General features: G+C 36.4%; 1 protein-coding gene across 2 annotated transcripts in view; it reads right to left on the bottom strand.

The window, feature by feature from the left end:
• The window catches only part of Atm (ATM serine/threonine kinase), a 105,542-nt gene that overhangs the window by 78,096 nt on the left and 1,881 nt on the right, over nucleotides 1-25,565 (bottom strand). Inside the window, exons 2-13 of one of the 2 annotated variants that reach the window (XM_028783614.1) lie at nucleotides 24,321-24,421; nucleotides 24,114-24,226; nucleotides 21,711-21,856; nucleotides 16,056-16,220; nucleotides 13,105-13,270; nucleotides 10,814-11,052; nucleotides 8,801-8,964; nucleotides 7,627-7,793; nucleotides 5,414-5,785; nucleotides 4,428-4,622; nucleotides 2,330-2,425; nucleotides 933-1,158 (exon numbers count right to left, since the gene is read on the bottom strand). In XM_028783614.1, coding sequence (XP_028639447.1) covers nucleotides 933-1,158; nucleotides 2,330-2,425; nucleotides 4,428-4,622; nucleotides 5,414-5,785; nucleotides 7,627-7,793; nucleotides 8,801-8,964; nucleotides 10,814-11,052; nucleotides 13,105-13,270; nucleotides 16,056-16,220; nucleotides 21,711-21,856; nucleotides 24,114-24,226; nucleotides 24,321-24,421 — 2,150 coding nt within the window. Of the gene's footprint in view, nucleotides 1-932; nucleotides 1,159-2,329; nucleotides 2,426-4,427; nucleotides 4,623-5,413; nucleotides 5,786-7,626; nucleotides 7,794-8,800; nucleotides 8,965-10,813; nucleotides 11,053-13,104; nucleotides 13,271-16,055; nucleotides 16,221-21,627; nucleotides 21,857-24,113; nucleotides 24,227-24,320; nucleotides 24,422-25,565 lie in introns of those variants that run through there. The other variant, XM_028783613.1, reaches the window with a different exon arrangement.

Below are 25,565 nucleotides of genomic sequence, written 5' to 3'. Positions count from 1 at the left end.
ATTTCACTCCTTGGGGAGTTTATAAGTGTTTTTCAATTTTGTCATTTACTTAACAGACAACTTTGTGGAGGATATACAGAATAAGAAGCCAGTATGCCCTTTAAGCAAATTATGGCAAAGGTTGAGGTATATAAGCATACAAGTATCCCTGGTACAAAGAAGACACTAATTAAGTGCCCTTAAGATTGAAATACTAAATAGTATGAATTGTTGCTTTTTGGCTTTTCAAGACAAGGTTTCTCTGTGTATCAACTGGCTGTCCTGGAACTAGCTTTTAGACCAGACTGACCTCGAACTCAGAGATCTGTCTGCCGTTGTCTCATAAGTGTTGGCATTAAATGTATATGCCACTACACCCAAAAACTATGAAACTAATATATGAAAAATTACTGTGGCTGAGCGAACATAAGGCTTCCACAACAAATTTAACATGTGATTATGTAAATACATGGAATAGAACAGATATACACTATACACGGAGAGAAAGAGTGTTTAACAAAAGAGAAGCATACATGAATTTGTAATGTTACAAAGATAAAAGAAATCATTTGACCTCTAAAGACTGGGTAATTACTAGTCTATTTCATACCTTTATAATCATTCCACTAGTTTCAAATACAACACCTAGATTTTTCTTCTCCTACGACTAAAATTTTCCTCCTTTGTACTAATATGTTCATCCCATCATAAAATTCTTAGACTCACGCCAGCACTGCTTCCCACTAACCTACCTAAGAATTGTCTACAGAGTTCCTGGAACAAGTATCTCAAAATTACTGTTTTCCTGCTTCCGTGCTAATTTTTCCTACTTGTTGGAAAAACTACTTACAACCAGGCCTCCTTTATCTTTCCTGCCTTTCGCTCTCCCATTTTCCTTCCTAACAACCCATAAAAGTTCAAGAATACACCTCAATTCTTTTTAAGCATCTCACCTCAGAAGAGTAATTATTTAAAAGCTGTTCTGATAATCCCAGAAGATAATGATCCAATGATTCCTTGAGATTTTGGTGGACAGAGAAGCCAACACTAGATTGAAATTTTTCTATAGTATATTCTTTGACAGTAGTTAAAAAATCCATCTTGTCAAAAGTTGTCTGAAGAAATAGTTCTTCTACTTCTGAAAATGAAGGTTCTTCTTTATCTTCACAGTGCTGTTCACTTCAGGAGTGAGATTAATGATTAATAACCATGATCTAATATTTTTTCAACTTATTTGCAACACATTACAAATAAAATCATTAAGAAACCATTTACAACATTCAAAGACTGCTGATAACATTTGTAAATTACTGTCAAATGCTTCTTTTCTTCGGGCTTTTATGGCAAAATGAATTGACACTGGCAGCAAATTTTACAAAAATATAGAAGTTACAGTTTCAAATATAAATTCAGAGATATATTTAGACACTGACCCTAGATAACTGGATGTAATTACCAAAAACATCTGCCTTCTTTTCACTTGATTTCCAAAATGAGTGATTTTTCTTTCATTTTAAAGAAGTGAGAGACTGGATATCTTCATATCATTGAGCTATTTTCAGTGGCAGTGCCAAATGTCTCTGAGCCAATCAACTAAAAACAAGTTTTTAGATATTTTTCACGTTAATTATAATTAAGCTTTGTTTTTCAGTATTGATTCTTGTTACACTGTTCAGAATGATTTCCAACTTCTGATTTCAAGATTCTCTTGCCTCAGCTGCCCAGTGTTTGAACCACAGAACATCATCATATCCACTCTCATTATTTTTTCTTTTGTTCTGCCATCATTTTAGCTAGTTAGATTTGGTGAGTGCTGGTGTGTGTGTGTGTGAATGTACCAGATGCACACGTGAAGTCAAATGACAACGTCAAGAGTGTTCTTCCTTCCAGCCTGTGAGCCTTAGGTCCCAGGTACTGAACTCAGATTATCAGGTTTGAAAAATGCCTTTACCTGCTAAGCAATCTCACTGGCACTTTTTAAACCCTAATAAATTTTACCCTATATAGTAGGGTCTCTTAGTAGGGACTCACTTCACATAAATTTTATGTTCTTCACTTAAAATTTATGTTCTTTATTAATTTCCCATAACTGTTCAGTTTTTTCTATTAACACTTGGTAGACATGTTACAATACACAGCAAGCAATAAAACAGTAACCTTCATCTAAAGTAATAGAACATAAATTATAATCACTAATAAAAAACTTCTTTTTGCTTAGCTGTAGTGCTATTTCTTCAATCAGACCAATTTACATCATAATCACTAATAAGATGAGTGCCCATCCTGATAGAATTATCTTTCTACTTAATCCTGTATCTTAAACTGTCACATATTTTCTTATATAACGTACCATTCTGCCACACTTTGAAAAAACTTCATTGCAGCTTTTGAGTTTTTCATAGTGAGACTTACAAGAATTTTTTCCAGTACAAGATGAGGAAAATTACTAAAAAAGAAAATGAAAAGCTTTAGTTAAAAGACTGTGTACCATTAGAAAAAAAATGTTTGTAATACCCATATATCTCTATCTATCTATCTATCTATCTATCTATCTATCTATCTATCTATCTATCTATAAATTATGATCCTTAAAACTCAGATCCCACACTAAAAATGCTTTCATGTGTCCTGAATCACTAGTATTAGGAGTTTATTAAAGGTTAGGGCAATGGTACTATGGTTTCTAAAGCTGCTTAGAATAAATTATACATAACTTTAAAGGCAGGATTTCTGTTTTCAGATTGTTTGTTATGTATATTTCCTTGCATCAATGTCTATGCTTCTTGTGTGCTTGATGCACAAAATGGCAAAAAGAAGGCATCAATATATTTTGAAACTAGAGTTATAGACACATAGAACCTGGAGTAGACGCTCACAGCTTGTGGGCTTCTATGTAGGTGCAAAGAATCAAACCCTGGTCCTTTGGAAGCGCAGCCAAGTACTTTTTACTGTTTACGTCATCTTTTCAGCACCCTCTGCCCTAATAGTTTTTCTTATAAAAGATTAACTAAAGATAAAACACTATACTCTACCCTGCAGGGGAGCAGTAAACTGGGCCTATCCTAGGGCCCAAGTCTTACTTTGTTTTCTCATCATTCACAAATTCAGATTTCACCCAGAAGACACCCATTATGATTAAGGAATAAGATCAGAGCTAGAATGAAGGGGGCGGGTCTGACGTTAAGGTCCTGATCCTCAGTTGGTTGTTGATCTGTCAGTAAAGGAAGCTAGGGGCCAATTGCTAAGCAGAAGATACAGGCGGGACTTCCTGGTTCCAGGAGGAAAAGGCAGATGCAAGGAAGGAGAAAAGGAGCATTTGCCACGCCTTGGAAGGAGAAGCAGCCGGCAACCACTTGAAGTTTTAGCTGGGGCCTGTGGCCGATACTACAGACAGGTGCTCAGTGATGTTTGACAAGGGATACGTGGCACTAACCACTAAAGTTTAGGGCAGGTGGGATGAGCGGAGATAAAAATATTATTAAGGGCACGCTTTTCCAGGCAGGAGGAGGGAGCAGCGCTCAGCTCAGTGATTGTATCTTAAAGCAAGTTGAAAAGGAACGAGCTGTGTGTGTCTGTGTGTGTGTTGTGTCTTTTGTCGGAGGATTTAAGGGAAGCGAGTAGGAGCTGGTAGTGCAGCCCACCTCTCCGAGCAAAGGCTGGTAGAGCAAAAGAGAGGTTGGGAGGGGGCTGTTAGTGAAGCTGGTCCCAGAGCAAAGGCGGGTAGAGCTTAAAATTACACACAACAATAGAATGTCACAAAAAACACTACAGACCAGGGTTGGTGGCACATGCCTTTATTCCTAGCACTCAGGAGGCAGAGGAAGGGGAATCCCTATAAGAGGCCAGCTTAGTCTTGGTTTACATAGGGAGTTCCATGTCACACCAGTTACATGGTAAGATCATGAAACAAACAAAACAAAACAAAAAACAAGCCAACAGGTAAAAGAGAAGAGGAGAGAAGAAAAAAACAGGTGCTAAAGTTAAAGGGAGAAAGACATTTTGGTGTCCTACAATAGGGTAGGTAATCATGATAATTTAGTGTGTGTGTGTGTGTGTGTGTATTTTAAGAAGCCATGGTTTTCAATGTGTTCCTCATAAGTAAATTATAACTATTTAAGAAGATAATACATTAACTGTGATTTAAACTTTTACAGTGTGTGTATCAAATATTAGACAGCATATAATATGAATATTTTTATAAGTGTTAAATTTTTAAGAAACTATGTATCTGTCCTTAAGGAAAATCTCCATATCTTGCAGTTAGATAACTTTTTATTTCAGAAAAGATTCAGCACAATGATACAGATGACTTTTAATATTTTGGAGATAACTCCAGGAAATTCTGCACTGTGAGTATAAAATAAAGCTATCTTATAAAACTAAACAAGTAAACATGCAGAGTCAGAACAAAACAAGAATGCAGGAGTATGCCAATAAAGCAGAATTACCTCTGGAGAATTGGAGGCAGCTCTGTGCTGTCTTCTAAGTCATCCTCTAGCTGGTAGAATAAGAGCCATCTCATTATTGACTCCTTTACAGAAAAACTTCTATTTACTTCACACACACTTTGTTCTGTTCCCATTTTTATTGCATCTGGAACTACACAGATGCTAAGTGCCAAAGTTAAGCAGTGTACTGAAGGACTGCAAAGAAACACAAGGAGACTGTTAGAAGCAAGCTCTCCGAAGGGCAGACGCCTCACCTCTGCTGCTTACCACTAAGCCTGTCATGCTCGAGGCAATACGAGGAACATTTTGTTAACAAAGCTGTGAAAGGAAAATTACATTTCAGAAAACTCTTTTGATGTAAAATTTTTGTCCAGGGGACTAGAGAGATGGCTCAGAGGTTAAGAGTACTGTCTGCTCTTTCACAGGTCTTGAGTTCAATTCCCAGCAACAATATTGTGGCTCACAATCATCTATTCTAGGATCTGATACCCTCTTCTAGCATGCAGGTGCACATTGCAGATAGAGCACTCATATACATATTAAATAAATCTTTTAACATATTGCCCAATAAAAATGGGCAGAACTACAAGAATGTTTATGAATATTGAATAATTATAAATTCAGTTAATAATTTAAATTTTATAATCCTATACAGAAAACTTGTCTTAAAAATGCTCACATCTTTAAATCTAGCACCTAGGAAGCAGAAGCAGCAGAACTCTTTTAAGCTTGAGGCCAGCCAATTATGGAAGTTAGCCAAGGCTACATAGTTAGACCCTAACTCAAATTAATTAATTTTAATTAATTAACTAATTAATTAAAATTGTCCTTCACAAAAACTCTCTGTATTATTAAGTATTTTGCACCAGCCAACAAAAGCACCCAAAACCGATTTTAACATATCTTTTGCTAAAGTAACAAATTATGAAAATAACCAGGGATATACATTCCTGTGTTTATGTAAAATCAAATATAATTAAACCTACCTTGAAGGTTTACAGGCTGAGCCAGTAAATAACTTCCAGAATTCTCTGTCAAGTTCAACTAAACTACCTTGAATAATGGCCCCAAGTAAACCAAAGTTTTCAGTTTGTGTTTGTTCAGAACTTATACCACGAAAGGTAATAGACCAAATTTTAATCCATAGTTTCAATAAATCTGACTTTTGAGAGCTTCCTAGGTTTGATTTCTTGCCTTGACATAAGGCAACTTCCGTAAGGCAACGTAACACATATGGAATGCGTTCTCCACGCCGCTGTTGAGGCAGAAGCTGGTACAGTATCAGTATTAATGGAGACAGCTCACAGTTAGGTAAACTGGAAGGATATTTTGATATTAATCGGGTTGTAATCTGTAGCCTGAAAAGAAAAAGAAAAGGATTATTGTGAAATTTTTTCAGTCTTCAATTAACAATATAAAAGAAAACAAAGATGCAAATACTATACCTTTCTGTATCCTAACTAAAGTATTATCTTTTCAATAGTGCTTTCAAGTAGATTAACTGCTGATAATGACTAGGCCCTGCTGCCAATTACAGAAGGAAGAATCCCATGATCTGGCTAGCTATGTCTTTACATAAAATCTCAAAAACAACTCATTTTTCTGATCTTTTGTCACCAAAAGTACTTCATATTAGAAAAATATAACCTAAACACTTGTCTTTGACATTTTATCATTCAATACAATGTTCCGTGAATACTCTTAACAGTTCTCAACCTGTGGGTCACAAGCCCTTTGGGTGTCGAACAACCCTTTCACAGGGGTTGTGTATCAGATGTCTTGCATTTCAGATATTTACATTATTCATAACAATCATAACATTACAGTTATAAAGTAGCAACAAAAATAATTTTCTGTTGGGAGTCACCACAACATGAGAACTGTATTAAACATTAGGAATACTACTCAAAACCAGGAACCCTATGTTATTCATTGCTCCATGTCTGAAGTGTGGCATATAAAAGCCATTCAGTAATTCTTTTGATTTGTTTGGTTTTCGTTTTATGAGGCCGAGTTTCTCTGTGTAGCCCTGTTGGCCTTGAACGCAGAGATTCACCTGCCTATGCCTCCTAAATGCTGGGATTGAAGGCCAGCACCACCTGCACCCAGCTAGTAATTCTTGATTAAATAGACAGATTAAGAATCTAAAGTAGTGAAAGATTTATGCAAGAGAAACCAGAAAAAAAAAGTCAATGGAAAGATTCCCAATGTTACTCTGTTATATGTAGACTGAGCCTAACATGGTCATCAGACAGGCTTCATCCAGCAGCTGACAGGAGCAGATGCAGAAACCCACAACCAAACATTATGTGGAGCTGGGGGTGTGGGGTGAGGATCGTAGGGGTTCAGAGACTGAAACAACAATCATGGAGCCTGTATGGGTCTGAGCTAGGATCCCCTGAATATACTTTATGGTTGTGTAGCTTAGTGTTCTTGTGAGACTCCTAACAGTGGGATAGGGTTCTTTCTGGCTGTTTTGCTTGGTTTGGAACCCTTTTCCTCCCACTGGGTAGCCTCATCCATTTATGTGCCTAGTCTTATTGTAAGTTGATATGCTGTGTGTGGATGGTATCTCTGGGAGGCCTGCCCTTTTCTAAAGGGAAATGGACGAGTGGACCTGCGGGAGAGGGGAGCTGGGGAGGGAGAAGGAACTGAGAGGAGTAGAGGGAGAGTAAACTCTAGTCAGGATGTACTACACAAAAGAAAGAATAAATTAAAACAAAAAAAAACTGAAGAACTGTCAACTACATAAAAGAAGTAACAAAATTTAAATAGCTTTTCCTTACAACTCAATTACATATCAGTATTCCAGCAACATGGTGAAAAACATCTTCCTTCCCTTAAAAAATCTGTTAAGTCTCTAAGTATCTTCCGGCATGCTGGTTAACACTTCTGAGTTGGTTGGTCCCTTTTAGCAGAGAAAACAGGCCTGACTAAATACAGTCTAATGAGCCTAATCAGAGTTAACCTGTCATTGTGCACATTTAAATATGAATGAAAATAAGAGTTAGGAAAAAGAAAAAAACAAAAACCTTGTCTACGAGCCTTTTAGAGACTATCTCAATATGCTGTAGCAGTAAGTCTTCACTCTGCTACTAATACCTGGTCTGGGAGTAATCAAATAACAGCTCTGGTCAATAAAGGCTTTCTATGGAAAATTGATTTAAATGACATCGAATGAGAAAATATAACATTTTACCAAGGCACAAGATCAAAATCATTCTGTGACTTCTGAAGAGAATCTTTTATCACTTCCCAGCCTATATCTATCTTCCTTCTTTTGCAAGGTACGCTGTAATCAGTGGATTCCCTTTGTGTCATATAAGACTGAGAAATCTCCACGGATCTGGTATCTGCATTAAAAAGCTGCAAAATAAAAAACACATTTTTATAGTGAAAAAAAATTTTTTAATAAATCACTGGGGAGAAAAATACTTCTCAAATGAAGATATAGAGACTCATAATTATTAATACGTTATAGAAGTATATAAAGACATTAAGAGATAAATATTTTGTAAAGCAGTAATGACAGTCTTAGCAAGTATTTGCAAGTACGGTACTAAATTTATTTTCTGGGGACATTTACCAAAACTGCAAATAGTATATTTTAAACAGGATTAAAATTTAAATTTACATTTAATTACATGAGACTACATAGAGATTAAATTATATTAACATTTAAGAGCAAAATTACTATCAGTATGTCAATCAAATCTGTGGAGAATAAAATACTCATTTATAGTGCCCCGTGGAATACGATACGAATGAAGCCAGGCACAAAAGTCTACAAACATATGATTCTATCTCTATGAAATGTCCCAAACAGACAAATTATTCAAAGATAACATAAGTAGATTAGGGGCTAAGAAAAACAAAGATAACCAAAAGCTAGGAGGTCTAAAGTTTCTGTAGGGGAAGACAAAAGGCTTTGGATACATTTTAGTGATGGTTTCAGAACAAACCAATGATAATAATTATTGTAAATATTATCAGCAAATTTTACTTGTGTATCCTTGCCTGTCGTGGAACTAGCTCTTGTAGACCAGGATGACCTTGAACTCACACAGATCTACCTGTCTCTGCTTCCCGAGTGCTGTGATTAAAGGCATTCTCAATCACTGTCCAGTTGATTTTCTTTTAAAAAATTAGGATAGGATCCATTCACCTTCCCTGTAGATAACTGTCATAACTAGGTCTAGACACATGCTTAAAAGTTATCTTTCAACTAGAAGGGTTAGTTTCAAATACACATAATTTGAAAATAACTATTAGGTATATGGAATAATTTCATAGGCCTGTCATAATGCAAAGTATAAACATCCAGCAGAAAGAAAATTAACAGGAATTTTCAAATGTGACAACAGCTACTATACCTGGTAACAGATATCTGCCATCAGGTCAATCAGATTTTCCTTGACAGCAATATTACGAGATCCTGAAGAATATTTTCCTCTACTTCCTATATGGCTTATCTCATTCACTAGCAGGTCATATAAGTTGTACAAGATACTTTTCCATTTCATGGATTCATAAGCACCTGTAACCCAGAAACACAGTCTATTTCTACTCAAATGCCATTGGCACTGCCAGCTCTCAAAATAACTCAACTTCTTAGGCACTTCAACATTTCATGCCTAGTCTGTTGTCTATTCAGTACTAATGCCCCTTTGGGCAATATCCTTGAAAACTCTACTTCCTAATGGTTTTCACTTCATAATCAGGTAACTGTGGTTGTTATAACTATCCTCACATTCTCATCTAAAAATTCCCTTTTCTAATGTATTATGTCCCACATGAGGACCAGATTCTGTATAATTTTTATTATTGCTCCTTCTATGAGTACAAACACGATGCTCTCTGTTTACAGTGGATATCTCACCATGCAAGTCACACTTGAGTCAATGTATGCCCCTCTTAAAATGCTGAACTAGAGTCTGCAGTCTGGTAAACATAATGCTCATGGAAAACTAGAAGGCTATTAATTCCCACAAACAAGGCAACATAAAAATATATTACTGAAGGCTAAAACTATGTGAATTTTTCTAGTTGCCTCATAACCCTGTCAAATTTTCAATTAACCATAAATATGCAGTTAACTAACACATTACACCACCTCTTAACCCGCCTCATCTTTATCCCAGTTAGAGCAGGATGAAAGACAAAAACTGAGAAATCACAACTCTTTTTTTTTTTCTACATATATCTGAATGTATACAGTAAAAGAGCTGATACATATCCCTACTGAAAAAAGAGTGGTACAACAGTTATTCTCCATTCTAGCTGATGTTATTTAATGTGTCAGACCATTTCAACAAAATCATCACTATTATCCAAGATGAACTAATCTAAAAGCTAGTACAAGCCCAAAGACAATCATAGACAAGCCATGAGAGAGTTCATTAAGGTAACGTGTCATTCAATCCAGTTTTGGTTTTGTTTATTGTTTTTTTCTAGATAGGGTTTATCTGTAGAGAGCTGGCTATCCTGGAACTTTGTAGACCAGGTCCAGCTTCTAACTCAGAAATCTGCCTGCCTCTGCTTCCAAAGTGCTGGGATTAAAGGCATGCACCAAAACTGCCTCAATCAATCCAGTTCTTAAAGAATGAAGAATGGGGCTGGAGAGATGGCTCAGCGGTTAAGAGCACTGACTGCTCTTCCAGAGGACCTGAGTTCAACTCCCAGAACTACATGGTGGCTCACAACCATCTGTAATGGGATATAATGCCCTCTTCTGGTATGTCTAAAGACTATGGTGTATTCATATATATAAAATAATTTTTAAAAAGTTTCATTAAAAAAAATGAAGAATAACATTCTTGGTTAAAAAGAAAAAAGTGGGGGAACACAAAACAGTCATGGAGGACAAGAGATTCATTACCAGTCCTTTACTGTTGTTTATTTTGCCCCCAGAAAATGAGCCTGGTGTAACGGTGAGGCACCAGGTGTAGCCATTCTACCTCACATGTCTTTCTTAAAGTACTTAAAGTCTTAAGTACATAGCCTTCTTGGAAACTAAATAACTGGCTTGGTTCTTTTACTTTCTATTAGAAGTAAGAAACAACATGTAGATAAAAAAGTTCTTGCTTTCTCTAAATTCCTTCGCTCTACAGCCTACGTTCCCTCTTAATAGGAAGTGGTGGTGGATAAAGGGCTGTTGAAGGAAACGTCTCAGACTTGTTTTCATCTGATACTTTATTAAATAATGGGAAGGCAAGGTAGGACTTACTGCCACTGGTTCAGATCCAAGAAAACGCATGAAAACCAGTCTCAAAACTAATCATACTACTAACCAGAGACCTTCATTCCTCTAGAGAACACTGATGCAACACTCAGACAGCTTGTATAACAATGAAACATATTCAAATTGGGAAAAATTCCCTTTATACCTTTTTCGGGAGCTTTGGCTCCTTGTGGATGATGGATATAAATTTGCAGTTGAATTAGTTCAATAATTACTTCTTTTAAAGAATCATTAAGTCTATGTTGAGTCCAAATATATAGTAAGGTAGGAAGAATTTCATCTCCTATTTCGCACACCCGCTTTCGGAAGTTGACAGCCAGAGTCTTGAGGAAAATGTTAAGGGCTGCTAAGATGTGACTTAAGCCAGGAGAGCTCTTTTCTTGTCTGCAACAGAAGATAAGCACATTTGAAAAAATAAAATTAAATATTCAAACAGAATCATATACAGGGTTCAAATCTCTTCAAAAGCCAACACAACATTACTAACCATTAAAAAAACACTGATTCTCACTTGGGGTTAAGAAATTTTTCCTGGAGGCTGGAGAGATGGCTCAGAGATTAAGAGCACTGATTGCTCCTCCTGAGTTCAATTCCCAGCAACTACATGGTGGCTCACAACCATCTGTAATGGGATCTGATGGCCTCTTCTGGTATGTCTGAATTTACAGTTTGCTCATATACAAAAATAAATATATCTTTTTTTTTTTTTTTTTTTTTGGTTTTTCGAGACAGGGTTTCTCTGTGTAGCCTTGGCTGTCCTGGAACTCACTCTGTAGACCAGGCTGGCCTCGAACTCAGAAATCCGCCTGCCTCTGCCTCCCAAGTGCTGGGATTAAAGGCGTGCGCCACCACTGCCTGGCATAAATATATCTTTTAAAAAAGTTCCTTTTCCTGTTATATCTCTCTGCTACTAAACCACTGTCTAAAAATACACATAATTGTATACCTACAATTATACATGTTTTAACATAAACTGAATTTTGCCATACAGATGTGCACCAATGCTTCCAAAACATTTTACTACTTTATTATTTTTAAAAAATGTATTTACTTATTTATTTTTATGTATATGAATTCACTGTAGCTGTCTTCAGAAACACCAGAAAAGGATATCAGATAACATTACAGAGGGTTGTGAGCCACAATGTGGTTGCTGGTTCCTTTTGAAAGACAGCCTTTCACACTCCCACCAATGCAGTAAGACGTTGTCTCTAAACTGTTAATAGCACTTGCTGTATATTTCTAGTAACACAGCTCTTTTAACTTCAGTACCACTGTGATTTGTCTTGCATGTCTTTGGTGGCTAATAAGGTTGAATGTGTTCATAAATTAATTGATTGCATATTTATTTTCCTATTTTCATTTATTTTCTCATGATGCAGACCAAGATGGAAATAAACTCACAATCATCCTATTTTTAAAGTAACCTATTTTTACTTATTTATTTATTTTTTGAGAATTCCATACACTGTGCCTTGATCCATCTCCCCAGCAATATGGTTTTTGTTATTAAGTTTCATAAAGGTGTTATATAATCTGGACGTTAAGTCTTTAGTCAGATCCACAGTGTACAAGAGCCTTTCCCATTTGGCAAGCTATCTCTTCAGTCTAATCAGTATTTCCTTTCTATGAAGAAGCTGCAGTTTATATAAAAACACTTATTTCTTTTTGCTTTCATTTGGGGGTTTACTCCCAAAAGATCAAGGCTTTATCTTAGAAAAAATTTAGTGTGTGCGCACACGCATGCACATATATGTATGCATGAAGAGGCCTAAGGAGGATGTTGGGTGGCCCAACTGTTCTCCACATTATTCCCTTGAAATAAGGTCTCTCACTCATCCTGGAGCTTGCCGTTGTGGAGTAATGCTGGTGGTCAGTCAGCAACCCTTGGTCTCTGTCTTCAACTCCAACTCAGCGAGGGATCAAAACTTTGCCCCGTTACCCTGGACTATCCTATTTGGCGACTGAGCAGCCACACACAGGTCCTCATGCTTGCACATCAAGTGGCTCTACCCACGAAGCCGCCTCTCCTGGCCCTTCTATCAGTATCTTAAACTCCTTTCATCTCTTTGCTTTCTTCAAGTTTCTAACTTATAAATCTTTGGTCTGTTTTAAGAGTTTTTTTTTTTCTTTTTTCAAATACGATGGAAAATAGAAGTCAAGTTACATACAAAAATGAAATATCACAATGAAACATATGACTAACTATAGTTATGTATTAATAAAAACTTAATATCCAAGAAAACAGAAATATTCTGATTTGATCATTACATACTATATAACTATACTGAATAACCACATTTTACATCACAAATTTGAGCAAATGAATACCCACTGTTGAGAAGGCTGTATTATTTAGTCACTAAATCTATACATAGTCATAGCAAGAAGATCTAATGTAGTTTAGTACAATATGAAACAAAGTGGTCGGATTACCTGGCATTCTGAATAGCCTTGGAAAAAAGATCTAAAAACTTTGAAGGTAATCCATCAGTCTGTGAACAGCATCCTCTGGTGACAGCATGAATTATTCTAGCCACTAAAACTCTATTAATGTCCTGTGATGGTTTGAGGTACAGCCTGAAGTACAGTGAGAACAATTCTAAAAATTGAAAACAAAAGTATTAGCTTATTATTATAAAAATCAACTATGTTCAACACCACAATTCAACTTAAATATGCTATAATTCTCCAAGACAAAAGTATTAAAGATAACCTTGAATTTAATAGGATACATCAATGTGTATTAATGTACTTAAAATAGGAACATAGGTAGCACAGAGTGAAGATATGTTTTAACAACCAGACCTCAAGCTACTTAATGTCTCCCTGCCTATGCTGTTGAATAACAAAGTCACTAAGTCCTGGTGTCCTATCAGTGGTGTTTGTTTAAATATGTATAGAAAGTCACCCTTTATGAATGGTTTCACAGTTCACTCTGCTTGTATGTAACCTCACAATAGCATGACAGTTTCATGGATCTTTCGTAAAGGACATAAGGTTCTTGCTCAAAAAAAAAAGGAAAGTTTAGCTGGGCAGTGGTGGTGCACGCCTTTAATCCCAGCACTTGGGAGGCAGAGGCAGGTGGATTTCTGAGTTCGAAGCCAGCCTGGTCTACAGAGTGAGTTCCAGGACAGCCAGGGCTACACATTGAAAAAAAAAAAAAAAAAAAAAAAAAAAAAAAAAAAAAGAAAGAAATGCAACAGTGACAGCAAGCAGAATGCTTCCATCTTTGCATTAGGTCCCCAATCTCAACAGCATCATGAAGAGGCCCAAATGAAACTAGTAGCCCTTTTATAAATAAGTAGGTTTAAAGCAAAACCATTCTTTGTATAAAGGAAGCCAATAATCTACCTCTCAAGTTATTCACTACACAATATACCCTTGAAGAAAGTAATCTAAATTAAAAACAGTAACAAGAGTCAGAGTTATACAGAAAAGTAAAATCTATTGAGAATTGTTCCAGACATAGTGAAAAGTAAGCTAGTGGCTTAGGACTTTATCCCCACTAGAAGAAAGAGACAGGAAGAATATCAACTATTTTGTATCTTCCTTTTCAATTATTTATGTCCTGCTTCTGCAAAAATGGATAAAATTGGCTTAAAATTGGGTATCAAACAAGATATGGCCAATATAAATAAATAAATCATTGTATTTTTAATCATATTATGTAATAAGAGTTCATAAAATTATATCAGTTATCCCAACATGTTTGCACTACATTGAATAGTGGTAAAAATGTTCATGTACACATTGAAGAGTAAGAATCCTTTCCAACAGTTTTCTCTTTTATTGATAGGTAAGAAAGAGCAAAGGCCAACACTACCACTGCTTCTCATTAAAGTGTATCGAGCTACATGTCTCTCGAGGGGAATGATCCAAATGTTCAGAATCCATCACTCTCAAGAGGGGGTGTATAAAGGACATCACGAGATGCTTCAAGAAGTCTCAGAAGAATAGAATCCTGCTTCTTCACAAAAGGTGCAATGTTCAGATGAATGTACTTTCTCCATGAATAGTAAAACTTCACATGTGAAAAACATTTGTGGAGTTTAAAATCTCAAATATCATCAAAAGTAAGTTTCTTCAGCAGTTCTGTCATGTGTCAATCAATGGAACTGAATGGTATAAAGCATTCAGATCTGTGTTTGCTTTTGTTTAAGAAGTACAGTGCGGAAATGCTGTAGAAGGACTCTGGTAAGGCCTTAAGTTACACTGCATCACAATGGTCCAAGGACTTGTACAATCAGTGATTTGGGATCAGGGTTTAATAACAACTCTCTCAAGTGCTAAGACAAGAATGCCAGGAATAGGAAATAATTTTGTGTCATAGCACTGAGCAGTCTGGAAATAGAAATTAAAAAAAAAAAGCACTTTGTCTAGTAAGTCAACAGGGAAAAGATATTTTAATGCATTTGATTTTCATTACCTTACTAGTTACTTAACATCGACCTCTGCCTAATGCAGTGAATACTTTTGCATGTTACTCATCCTGTAACATTTAAGGTATCCACCACATCCCCTTTAACTTAGAACCCTTGCTTTCAATCTCTGTGGCATCCCTGTCTTTTGGTTTCCTCCTTTATTTATGACTCAGCTGAGGTGTCACTGCTCTGTGTACATGCTGTAAACAAGCCTAGAGAGAGTGAATAGCATGGTAATTTAGTTGACTGTATTTTTTTTTTCAATCACTGGACTGCTAAATAGCTGAAAACAGAGCAGTAATCTTCAAAATTGTAATTCCAGTTCTAGTGATGAGCACCTACTATAAACAATATGCGACTTAATAGTTTTGAAAGTACATAATAGGGGGCTGGAGATGGCTTGGCAGTTAGGAGCACTGACTGCTCTTCCAAAGGTCCTGAGTTCAATCCCCAGTAACCACATGGTGACTCACAGCCATCTGTAATGGGATCTGATGCCCTCTTCTGGTGTCTCAAGACAGCTAGTGTACTCATATACATAAAATAAATAAATCTTTAAGAGAGAAAGAAAGAAAGAGAGAGAGAGAGAGAGAGAGAGAGAAAGGAAGGATGGCTGGATGGCTGGATGGCTGGATGGGAGAGAGAGAAAGAAAGAAAGGAAGAAAGAAAGAAAAAGAGAAAGAACATAATAAATGAAAATTAAGAACTGGACATGGTAATGTATAACTCTAATTCCAGCCTTGACAGACCAAGGCAGGAGTAGGATTCCAAGTTGAAGGCTAGAACATGATACAAAGCAAGATGTTATCTTGAAAAAGAAGAAAATTAAGGCTCTGAAACTACAATGATAAGGTTTTATCAATATAATGTTAAACTCCAAGTCATCTGTGGGATGTAGACTGCTTTTACTGTTGAAATTTCTATTTTATAAAGGGAAAAAACCCCACAGCCTTCAAAACATACCTAGCCACTGTTGCTGAGATACTTCACACCAGTATTTTCTCACAGAAAGAATGTCTTTGAGCAGTATGTTGCTACAGTCAGCTCCGTAAGTTACTCCATTAGATGAATCTTTCACTGTATCCATGACATAATTCAAGAGGTCTTGACATTTTAGCCTGGGTGCTCCTATTTAAAAATGAAACAAAATAGTAAAAATGCATAGATCTTAAAAATAAAGAATCCTTCCCGTGCCAACTTCTTTAGCTGATTCCATTCAGAAAGTTTCTCTTAACTCACTTTCTCATACAACACAGTTTGGTAAATTCTATAGCCCCTAAGTAAAATTCAACTGGCCAGCTATTTTGTTAATAAAGTTTAACTCGAACACAATCATGTTTCTGCATTTACTACTGTAAATGACAAGAAATGAGTATCTGCAATACATAATGTATGACCCAGAAAGCTAAAGAAAAGGAAAAAAAAAACATTTGCTAGATGGCTCCATTGAAGATTAAATTTACCAACTTCTAAAAATACTGCAAAAATAGATTAATTTTTAAATTTAATTCACAATTTGTGGCACTGGACTTAAAAGGATTCTAAGTCTCTGAGCATCTTTATGAATAAATTTATTAAAGTAATCTTGAATTATTCCAATTAGAAATAGCCTAGTTACTCTAAAAAGCAAGATTATTTCCATGACATCTAAACAGCATACAAATGGCATAATTATAGAAAAGGCTGAAATTTTAACAGCACAGTATTTTAGACTCTGAAAATTCAGTGGTAATAAATGTTCTTCTATAATGGGTTAAGCAGCCACATTTTCTTTGTGTGTGTATGGGTGTTTTGCCTCCATATGTCTCTGCACTGCGTGTATGTCTGTGTGCAAGTCTTCTGGAAAGGCAGACAGTGTAAACTCCCCCGCCCCTAAATGGATATTTTTAAAGATCACAAAATTACATTTTAAAACAAAATTATGCTAGGCACAGTATTACACACCAATAATCCCGAAGTAGTCCTGGGTAAAGGCAAGATTCTGGTTAAGGTATCATTCTTAACTATACAGTAAGCTTAAAACCATCTTGGGCCACGAGGAAACCCTATCTAAAGAAGAACGGTGGGGAGGGATTTAAATTTAGAAGGGTGGTGTTTGCCTGTAACTCCAGGTAAAGGCTAGAGTACGGTGAATTGGACACTAGCCAGGCTACAGAAATAAAAATGTTTATTTTTATCAAATCATACTGATATCAAAGCTAAAAGATCAATCGTTTCTTCAATACTGACTTCATTTTGAAACTACATGTAGAGTGAACTTCAATATCGTAAGTGAAATGTATTAGATCAGCATTTTCTTAACAGTGCGACTGGTTACATATTCAGAAGTATCAGGCTATAGTAAGTACTCACTAATGTCACAGCGTAACATAAAAAGCTTTCAGTTATGGCTTGTAGTTTCAGGTATCTGACCCACGATGACTCCCACATCTGTGTGATCCTTTTCTACTATTCCTTATCTCTCTCACAATTCTTGAAATATTTTTTTATATACAATATTTGTTGTATTGTCAGAATATTATGGAAAGGGATAATTTACCACAAATGCCCAAGATAATAAATAGACAATAAATAAAGTTAATTTTATAAGTATTAAGATAAAATCTTAATTTTCTGTATTCTTTATTCCAGAACATTCTCTTTCTCTGCCAAAAATAATTGTTTTAAAGTTTATGTTTTTATTTTCTAATTCTCTCAGCAGAGATTAAAACTCAGTGGCACAATATTGCGTAGCATGCACAAACCATGAGTTTTATACCTACCATTGTAAAAAACAAACAAAAATAACAAAATTAAAAGAAAAACCAAGTGAATAAAAATCTAAAAATCTGTTTTATAAGGAGGCTGAACTGTTTATATATGCTTAAGAAACCTTGCAAAACCAGTTTGCACACCTGGTTTCCTTTCTTCCTTCCTTCCTTCCTTCCTTCCTTCCTTCCTTCCTTCCTTCCTTCCTCCCCCCCTCCTCCTTGCCTTCTTCTTCCTTCTCCTCCTCCTCCCCTCCTCCTCCTCCTCCTCCTCTTCCTCTTCCTCCTCTTCTTCCTCTTCTTCTTCTTCTTCTTTTTTTGGTTTTTCAAGACAGGGTTTCTCTGTGTAGCCCTGGCTGTTCTGGAACTCACTCTGTAGACCAGGCTGACCTCCAGCTAAGAAATCCGCCTGCCTCTGCCTCCCAAGTGCTGGGATTAGAGGCATGCGCCACCACTGCCTGGCTGGTTTCTATTTTCTACTCTGTGTTTAGTAAAGAATCAGGAATATTGGAATTTAACTTCCTTCTTAGCTATTCCCACCCACTAGTTTGTTAATGATTTTCTTCATTCTACTTTGGAAGCAATAGTTTAAAAAGTCTGTTAAAATCTCAACATGTGTTTAAATTGCTATCAACCATTCAGTTTGTGTAAATAAATAAGAAATAAAGCAAAATGATAGTAACTCTCTAGTTTTATTCTAAGTTTCCTGACACTGCAAAATTCAATTTTTAAAAAAAATGTTTTGGGGCTGGAGAGATGGCTCAGTGGTTAAGAGCACTGACTGCACTTCCAGAGGTCCTGAGTTCAAATCCCAGCAACCACATGGTGGCTCACAACCATCTGTTATGAGATCTGATGCCCTCTTCTGGTGTGTCTGAAGACAGCTACAGTGTATTCATATATAATAAACAAATAAATCTTTAAAAAAAAAAAAAAAAAAAAGAAAAAAAATGTTTTATTGAAAATAAGATTCTTTTCTCATACAATGTAACCTGTTTACTTTTTCTTACTTTTACTCCTCCCAGATCTTTCCCACCTCCCCTTCTCTCCAGATTCACATCCTGTCTCTCAAAAGAACAGGCTTCTAAGAGACAACAATCAAACATGACAAAATAAAGTATAAAACAAAACCCATCATATTGAGGCTGGACCACATAACCCAAAAGAAGGAAAATAGCCCAAGAGCAGACAGAAGAATTAGAGACTCACTTGTTCACACTCAGAAGGCCCATAAAAATACTAAGCTGAAAGCTAGGATATATCTACAGAGGACCCGGAGCATGTCAGCCTGTGCTGCTTCTGATTCTATGAGTTCAATTTAAAAGCTATCCTTTAAATAAAACAGTACTTTTTATCTATTTAAATGATCTAGTTTTAGGCAGTTTTACTTTCTTATATACTAACATATTGGTACATCTTTAATTGTGATCTCCGTGATTAACTTTGTAACTAAAGGTTTCTTTTCACTATAAGATAAAATTGTAAGCTACAAAATTTTCTGCTGGGCAACAAAACCTGGTGTCTTTCACTCAGAAATTACATAGTACAAATTAAGATCCCAATTTTACAAGCCAATAGTACAGTGTTTGAGTGAATACAAAGCTAAAATCAAGTACAGATCATTTCCGTGTGGCTTTCTTTTTTCTCAGCTAGCGTATAGAGGGAGGGTTTACAGCTGTCTAAATATGGAATCTCAGGAGAATGGAAAACTTCTTTAAACCACTGTTCATTAGGTTTATTCTAATATATCATTAGTCAACAACCTATGCAGTTTTACTAAACATTTCCCATCATCTGGATTTTACAATTACATTTTTATGTGTGTACATGCGTGGCTGTGTGCATGGTACTCATGAGCAACTTGTAAGAGTCAGTTCTCTCCTTTCATCACGTGTGTCCTAGGGACTAAAATCAAGTTGTCAGGCTTGGCAGAAGATGCCTTCTACTGCTGAGCTATCATGGCAGACCATGGATTTCCCTCATTTTTAACCTAAATTTGCTATCACAAATCCATATCCTTTCACAGAATGTGAAATCTCTCAACAAATGTTTTTTTGTCCTAGTTTTCAGCACTAATGTAAAGTCTACTTCTTTGCAAATGCTTATAAGGATCCTCCATTTCTGCTTCAAAAATGTCATTCTTGAGGTCAGCAATATGACTCCATTTTATGGTACTTGTGGACAAGCCTGATGATCTGAGTTCAATCCCCAGGACCCATATGGCAAAAGGAGAGAGTCAACACCTACAAGCTGTCCTTTAACACCCATGAGTACATCACGGCAAATGCACACACGTACACAAAATAAATGAAATGCAGTAAAAATATTTAAAAACTACCTTCAAAATATCAAATGCTGGGACTAGAGGTGCTTCTCAGCAAAGGGGAGCTGATCTAGCATGTACAAGGCTCAGGTTCAATCCCCATCTATCTTCACATACACACACTTAATTAACTAAGTTCAAGATGAGAGATATGTGACTTATCACTAATCAAAAAATTAAAAAAGACTTGATTTTTATTCATTTTTTTTCTTTAAATGATAGCACAGTATTGAGCTAAAGCTGTGTGTTTTGACTGCAAGAGGCTAGTGTTATCTCAGAATAAATAACTGTAAAGAATAAATGCTGGGGTGATAGTTTAGTTGGTAAAGTGCTTGCCTTAGAAGCATGAGGACCTACATTTGATCTCCCAGACCCCACACAAAAGAGTTGGGCATTGTGGCATGCACTTGTAATCTTAGCACAAATTAGACAGAAGGGTCCTTACATAAAACTATCCAGTCCCAGAGGATCCTCCTGATTTCTTCAAGAACTGGAATATACAGTATACTTACATATATGCAGACAAAACCACTCATACACATAAATAAGCAAATCTTAGCAAAAACAAAAAGGAGAAGAAGAAAAAGAAGGAGAAGGAAGAAGAGGAGGAAGAAGAGTTAGAGGAGGAAGAGGAGGAGGAGGAAGAGGAGGAGGAGGAGCAGGAGCAGGAGCAGGAGCTGGAGATCGCTAAGTGGTTAAGAGCACTGACTGCTCTTCCAGGCGTCCTAAGTTCAATTCCCAGCAACCACATGGTGGCTCACAACCATATGTAATGGGATCTGATGACATATTCTCCTGTGTTGGAAGAGAAACAGTGTGCTCACATACATAAAACAAAGAAATAAATCTTTAAAAATAAGTAAATAAAGTAGAGCAGTAATCAATGAAGACACATTTTCCATTTATTTACTTCGTATGCATGCATGTGCTCATGTGTGCACTAAGCTCCCCATGCACGGAGCATGTGCAGGGTCAGAGGACAACTTGAAAGAGTTGGTTTTCTCCATCATTTAAGTTCCGCAGCTCAAAGTCAGATCACCAGGCTTGCTGCAAAGTTCCTTTACCTGTCATCTCACTGGCCTGACAGGAACTTATACCCTTAACATTGTTCAACCTCAAAGCATTTACTAATCCTTAAGACTGCACTTCTGCTGATATATAAAAACATGTAGAGGGAATACAAGAATGGGGAACTGAAGCATTAATTTTTAATCTTTCCACTTCTGAGATTAAACATTTTATGCTAAATTACTCTAGATATTGAACCTACTATACTAAAAGCCAGTATATGTGCTAAGAAGTTTAAAACGTACTTAATTTTTATGCTACCATATTAAGATCAAATTTATGCTATGGTAACTACTGAAACATTTGTATGTAATGCGTAATGTTGTTTACTTTTTTTGTTTTGTTTTTTTAAGACTGGGCTTCTTTGTGTAATAGCTGTGGCTGTCCTGGAACTTACTTTGTAGACCAGGCCACCTGCCTCTGCCTCCTGAGTGCTGGGATTAAAGGAGTACTCCATCACACCCAGGCAGTGTTTCTTACTTTTATTTGCACACTTGATGAAGTATCTGACCAAACTGCTGATCTCTTGCATCTTCTTCTGTCTGGAGGTTTGTGTGGAGGCTGATACATTTGATTTTGCTGTTCTCAGACTTTCTGTTTCTTTTTGAATGTACTTCTGCAAAAACCTTCAAGAAAAAAAATCATATCCTTGTTAATATTTATACTTTTATCATTTCGAAAACTGTGTATCTTCCCCCAAAGCATCTTTTAAACCACACTGTTGAACCAACCAGCTAAATGAAACAATCTCTTGTTCAAAGTCTAACAAGGTGCAAAATCAGTACAAAGCCTCGCCTGTAAAGCTCTTAATCTGCATGGTTTTCTGTCACTTACCTGCTTACACAGAAAGCTCCTGAAGATGTTCAACTCTCCTTACATTATGAGCAGTTTGTTATACTTCTAGTCTTTAAATAATGGCTGGCCAGTATGGATGCAAATCTGGCCTTATAATCAGCTTATAAAAACAGATAATAACACTAATTGTATATACACCCATGGACACTAGATTTTTAAGAAGCCAAAGCCAAAACCAAAACCAAACAAACAAAACCAAAAACAGTAATTGTTACATTGCAAATAAATTAAACACCCAAAGAGAAAGCATATATTTTTCCATGTTATGTGCCTTTAGAGCTTTAAAGAGTTTAGTATTAAATAAGAGATTAAAAAAATAAACTCATTGGATGGGGCCTGGTGGTTACATGCCTTTAATCCCATCACTCAAGAGGCAGAGGCAAATTCTCTTTGAGTTCAAGGCTATCCTGGTTTTATTTTAAGATCCAGAGTTTTAGCATGGTAGTGCACACCTTTGGGCCCAGCACTGGGGAGGCAGAGGCAGGCAGATTCCTATGAGTTAGCAGCCAGCCTTGTCTATAGAACAAGTTCCAAGATAGCCAGAGATACACAGAGAAACCCTTTTTCAAAAACCCAAGTCCCACCCTGTCCAAAAGTTTATTTGTAGGTATTCTAAGACAATTTAATATTGTATAAAGGAATATGAATACCTTCGTTACTATAGTTGTTTATTTTGCTTATTTGTAACTGGACTCATTATCTTCCTCTATCACCTTCCCAGGAGCCAAGGGTATGGGTTATACCAACACACCAGCTTCAGGTTAAATTCTACATGAATTTAAAACTGTTGGGGGGCTGACGAGATGGCTCAGTGGTTAAGGTCCTCACTGTTCTTCCAAAGGTCTAGAGTTTAGTTTCCAGCATCTATGCAGGACAGCTTACAACCTCTATATAACTCTAGTTTAAGGATATCCAGTGTCTACTTTTGGATTCCCAGGAACCTGCCTGCATACACTTACTTGACAGACAAAAAAGACATAAAGACACACACACACATACACAAATAAATAGTTTTATATATTTTTACAAAACTCTTTTTCTTTCCCCAGCAAGTCTTACAATATCTGTTTTTAATGAACTTACAGTTGAAAATGAAGGTTTCAACTTAATAAAATAAAAATGTATCAATTCTGCCACACACAAGTTTTTTTGTTTTTTTCAAGACAGGGTTTCACTGTATAGCCCTGGCTGTCCTGGAACTCACTCTGTAGACCAGGCTGGCCTCGAACTCAGAAATCCGCCTGCCTCTGCCTCCCAAGTGCTGGGATTAAAGGCGTGCGCCACCACAGCCCGGCCACACACAAATTTTTAAACTGCTTTAATCTGAAAGTATTCCAATATTTATTTTACTTGCTTTAGTATAATTTAACCCATGGCAGTCACTTATAATCAGCAATGAAAAATTGATAAACATATAACTTACTTATTTTGTTGTTTTGAGACAAGATCCCTGTTAGCCCTGGCTGTCCTGGAACTCTTGTAGACCAGGCAGGCCTATAATTCAGAAATCTGCCTATCTCTGCCTCCAGAGTACTGACATTAAAGGCCTGTGCTACCACCACCCAGCTATTGTAACTTACATTTAAAATAAAATTGAAACAAATTCTTATTATCAAAATGTACAGAATCCTTAATCTGTCGTTTTGTTTTGTTTGAGACAGGATTTCATTATATAGACCAGATAGGACTGGAACTCACTATGAAAGCCAGGCTGACCTGGATCTCATGCACGCGCGCGCGCGCGCACACACACACACACACACACACTGCCTCAGCCTCAAGAAAGCAGTATGACAAGAATCCTATGATGCCTCTTTCTTGATCTTACAGGATATACATCCAAAGTATTCTACTGAAGAAATAACTTAAACCTTCCAGTGTTCTGTATGAGTTTTTAAAACTTTCGGATAACCACTAAGGGCCAACGTCCTATGTAACACACAATGATATACAGTGAACAAAATTAAAGAGTAAAATGGTATCACAAAGAAGAAAAAGAATGAAAGTAACAAAATTCAAAGAGGATACCTGAAAACAGCATCCCAATTCAGGTATTTTCCTTGTTTGGAATCAGAATGCCTATCTAAATGTTGAACTGTTTCAGGATCCTGAATCAGGCGCTTAAATTTATCCACTTCTTTCTAAAAATGAAAAATATAATAATAGTAATAATAACATACTATGTTACCTATCACACATTTGTTTCAAGAAAAACTACTTCAAATAATGAATTACCCTTCGTTCTGTAGCTCGGTCATGTTCTAACTGCCGGCAGCAAATGAGCAGATCATTAAGTGCTAGACTCATGGTTAAGATTTCAGAACACGCATCCTCACCTGTAAAAAGAAAGAAATAAACACAATTTCATTTAATTTTTGGTGCTGAGGACTGTCTTGGTGCCTTAAGCATACTAAACATGTAATATGCCAGTAAGCTGTACTTTAGACCTGTATGTAATTATATAGACATTAGCTATACATTGAAACCTAACTGTACATAGACCTGTATGTAATTATTTTAGATATTAGTTGTACATTTGAACCTAACTGTACATCCAGAGCCACACTGTGATCAAAGACACAATAATTTTTCTTAATATTTATATAGAACATTTTCTTAGAATATACCAAAATTAGGCTCTAATTCTTAAATGTGTCCTTTGCCCAGCATGATAATGTATTCTTTTGAAGAAAATGAAACAGTTCAGTATTATCTCTATAAAAGGAAAACATTCATTGACAACAGCAAACAATATTTGTCTCACATGTACAGTGTTTCAGGTTAGGCATCTTACAGACAGCTAAAAAATAATTGAATTATATATACTGATCCACAGCCTACCCTCTTGGAGACATCTGGTGATAATGACAATACAAGTATTAATACATAGTTCCAAGTTGTAACATGTGCCTCAAAGGAAATAAAAACAGTAGAAAACAAGAGAACAGAGTGTGTCACAGCATATGTGTGCAATCCCGCCAGCAGTGGGAAGGTAAAGGAGGATCAGCAGTTTAAGGTCACCTCAGTGAGATCAATGCCAGACTGAGCTATAGAAGCTAATGTTTCAAAAATAAAAAAAAATACAACAGTATGTCATTTAGATAAAGTGTCATGAATAAGTATCAAAGGAGAATTAAATAAACACAAGATCTGAATGAATTGGTGCCAATTACTGGAAGAACTAAAAAATGAACATTTTAGGGAAGGAGATTGGAAAAGCCAAAAGGCTTAGGGAACTGAAAGACAGCCAGAACTGTGCGAGCTTACACAGCACACATACTAAAATTGGAACAACTGTGCAGCGATGACGCATACACTCATGAAATGTTCCAGGTTACAAACCAAACCAAAAAACAGGCAGTGGTGGTGTGCACCTTTAATCCCACTACTCAGGAGGCTGAGGCAAAGAGGCAGAGAGGGAGAGGGAGAGGGGGAGGGGGAGGGGGAGGAGAGGGAGAGGGAGGAGAGGGAGAGGGAGGA

The sequence above is a fragment of the Grammomys surdaster genome, unplaced genomic scaffold (assembly GCF_004785775.1).
Source record: "Grammomys surdaster isolate TR1022 unplaced genomic scaffold, NIH_TR_1.0 1162, whole genome shotgun sequence".
Classification (NCBI taxonomy): domain Eukaryota; kingdom Metazoa; phylum Chordata; class Mammalia; order Rodentia; family Muridae; genus Grammomys; species Grammomys surdaster.
The sequence above is the reverse complement of the archived record's forward strand: the minus strand, read 5'-3'. Positions and strand labels throughout refer to the sequence as shown.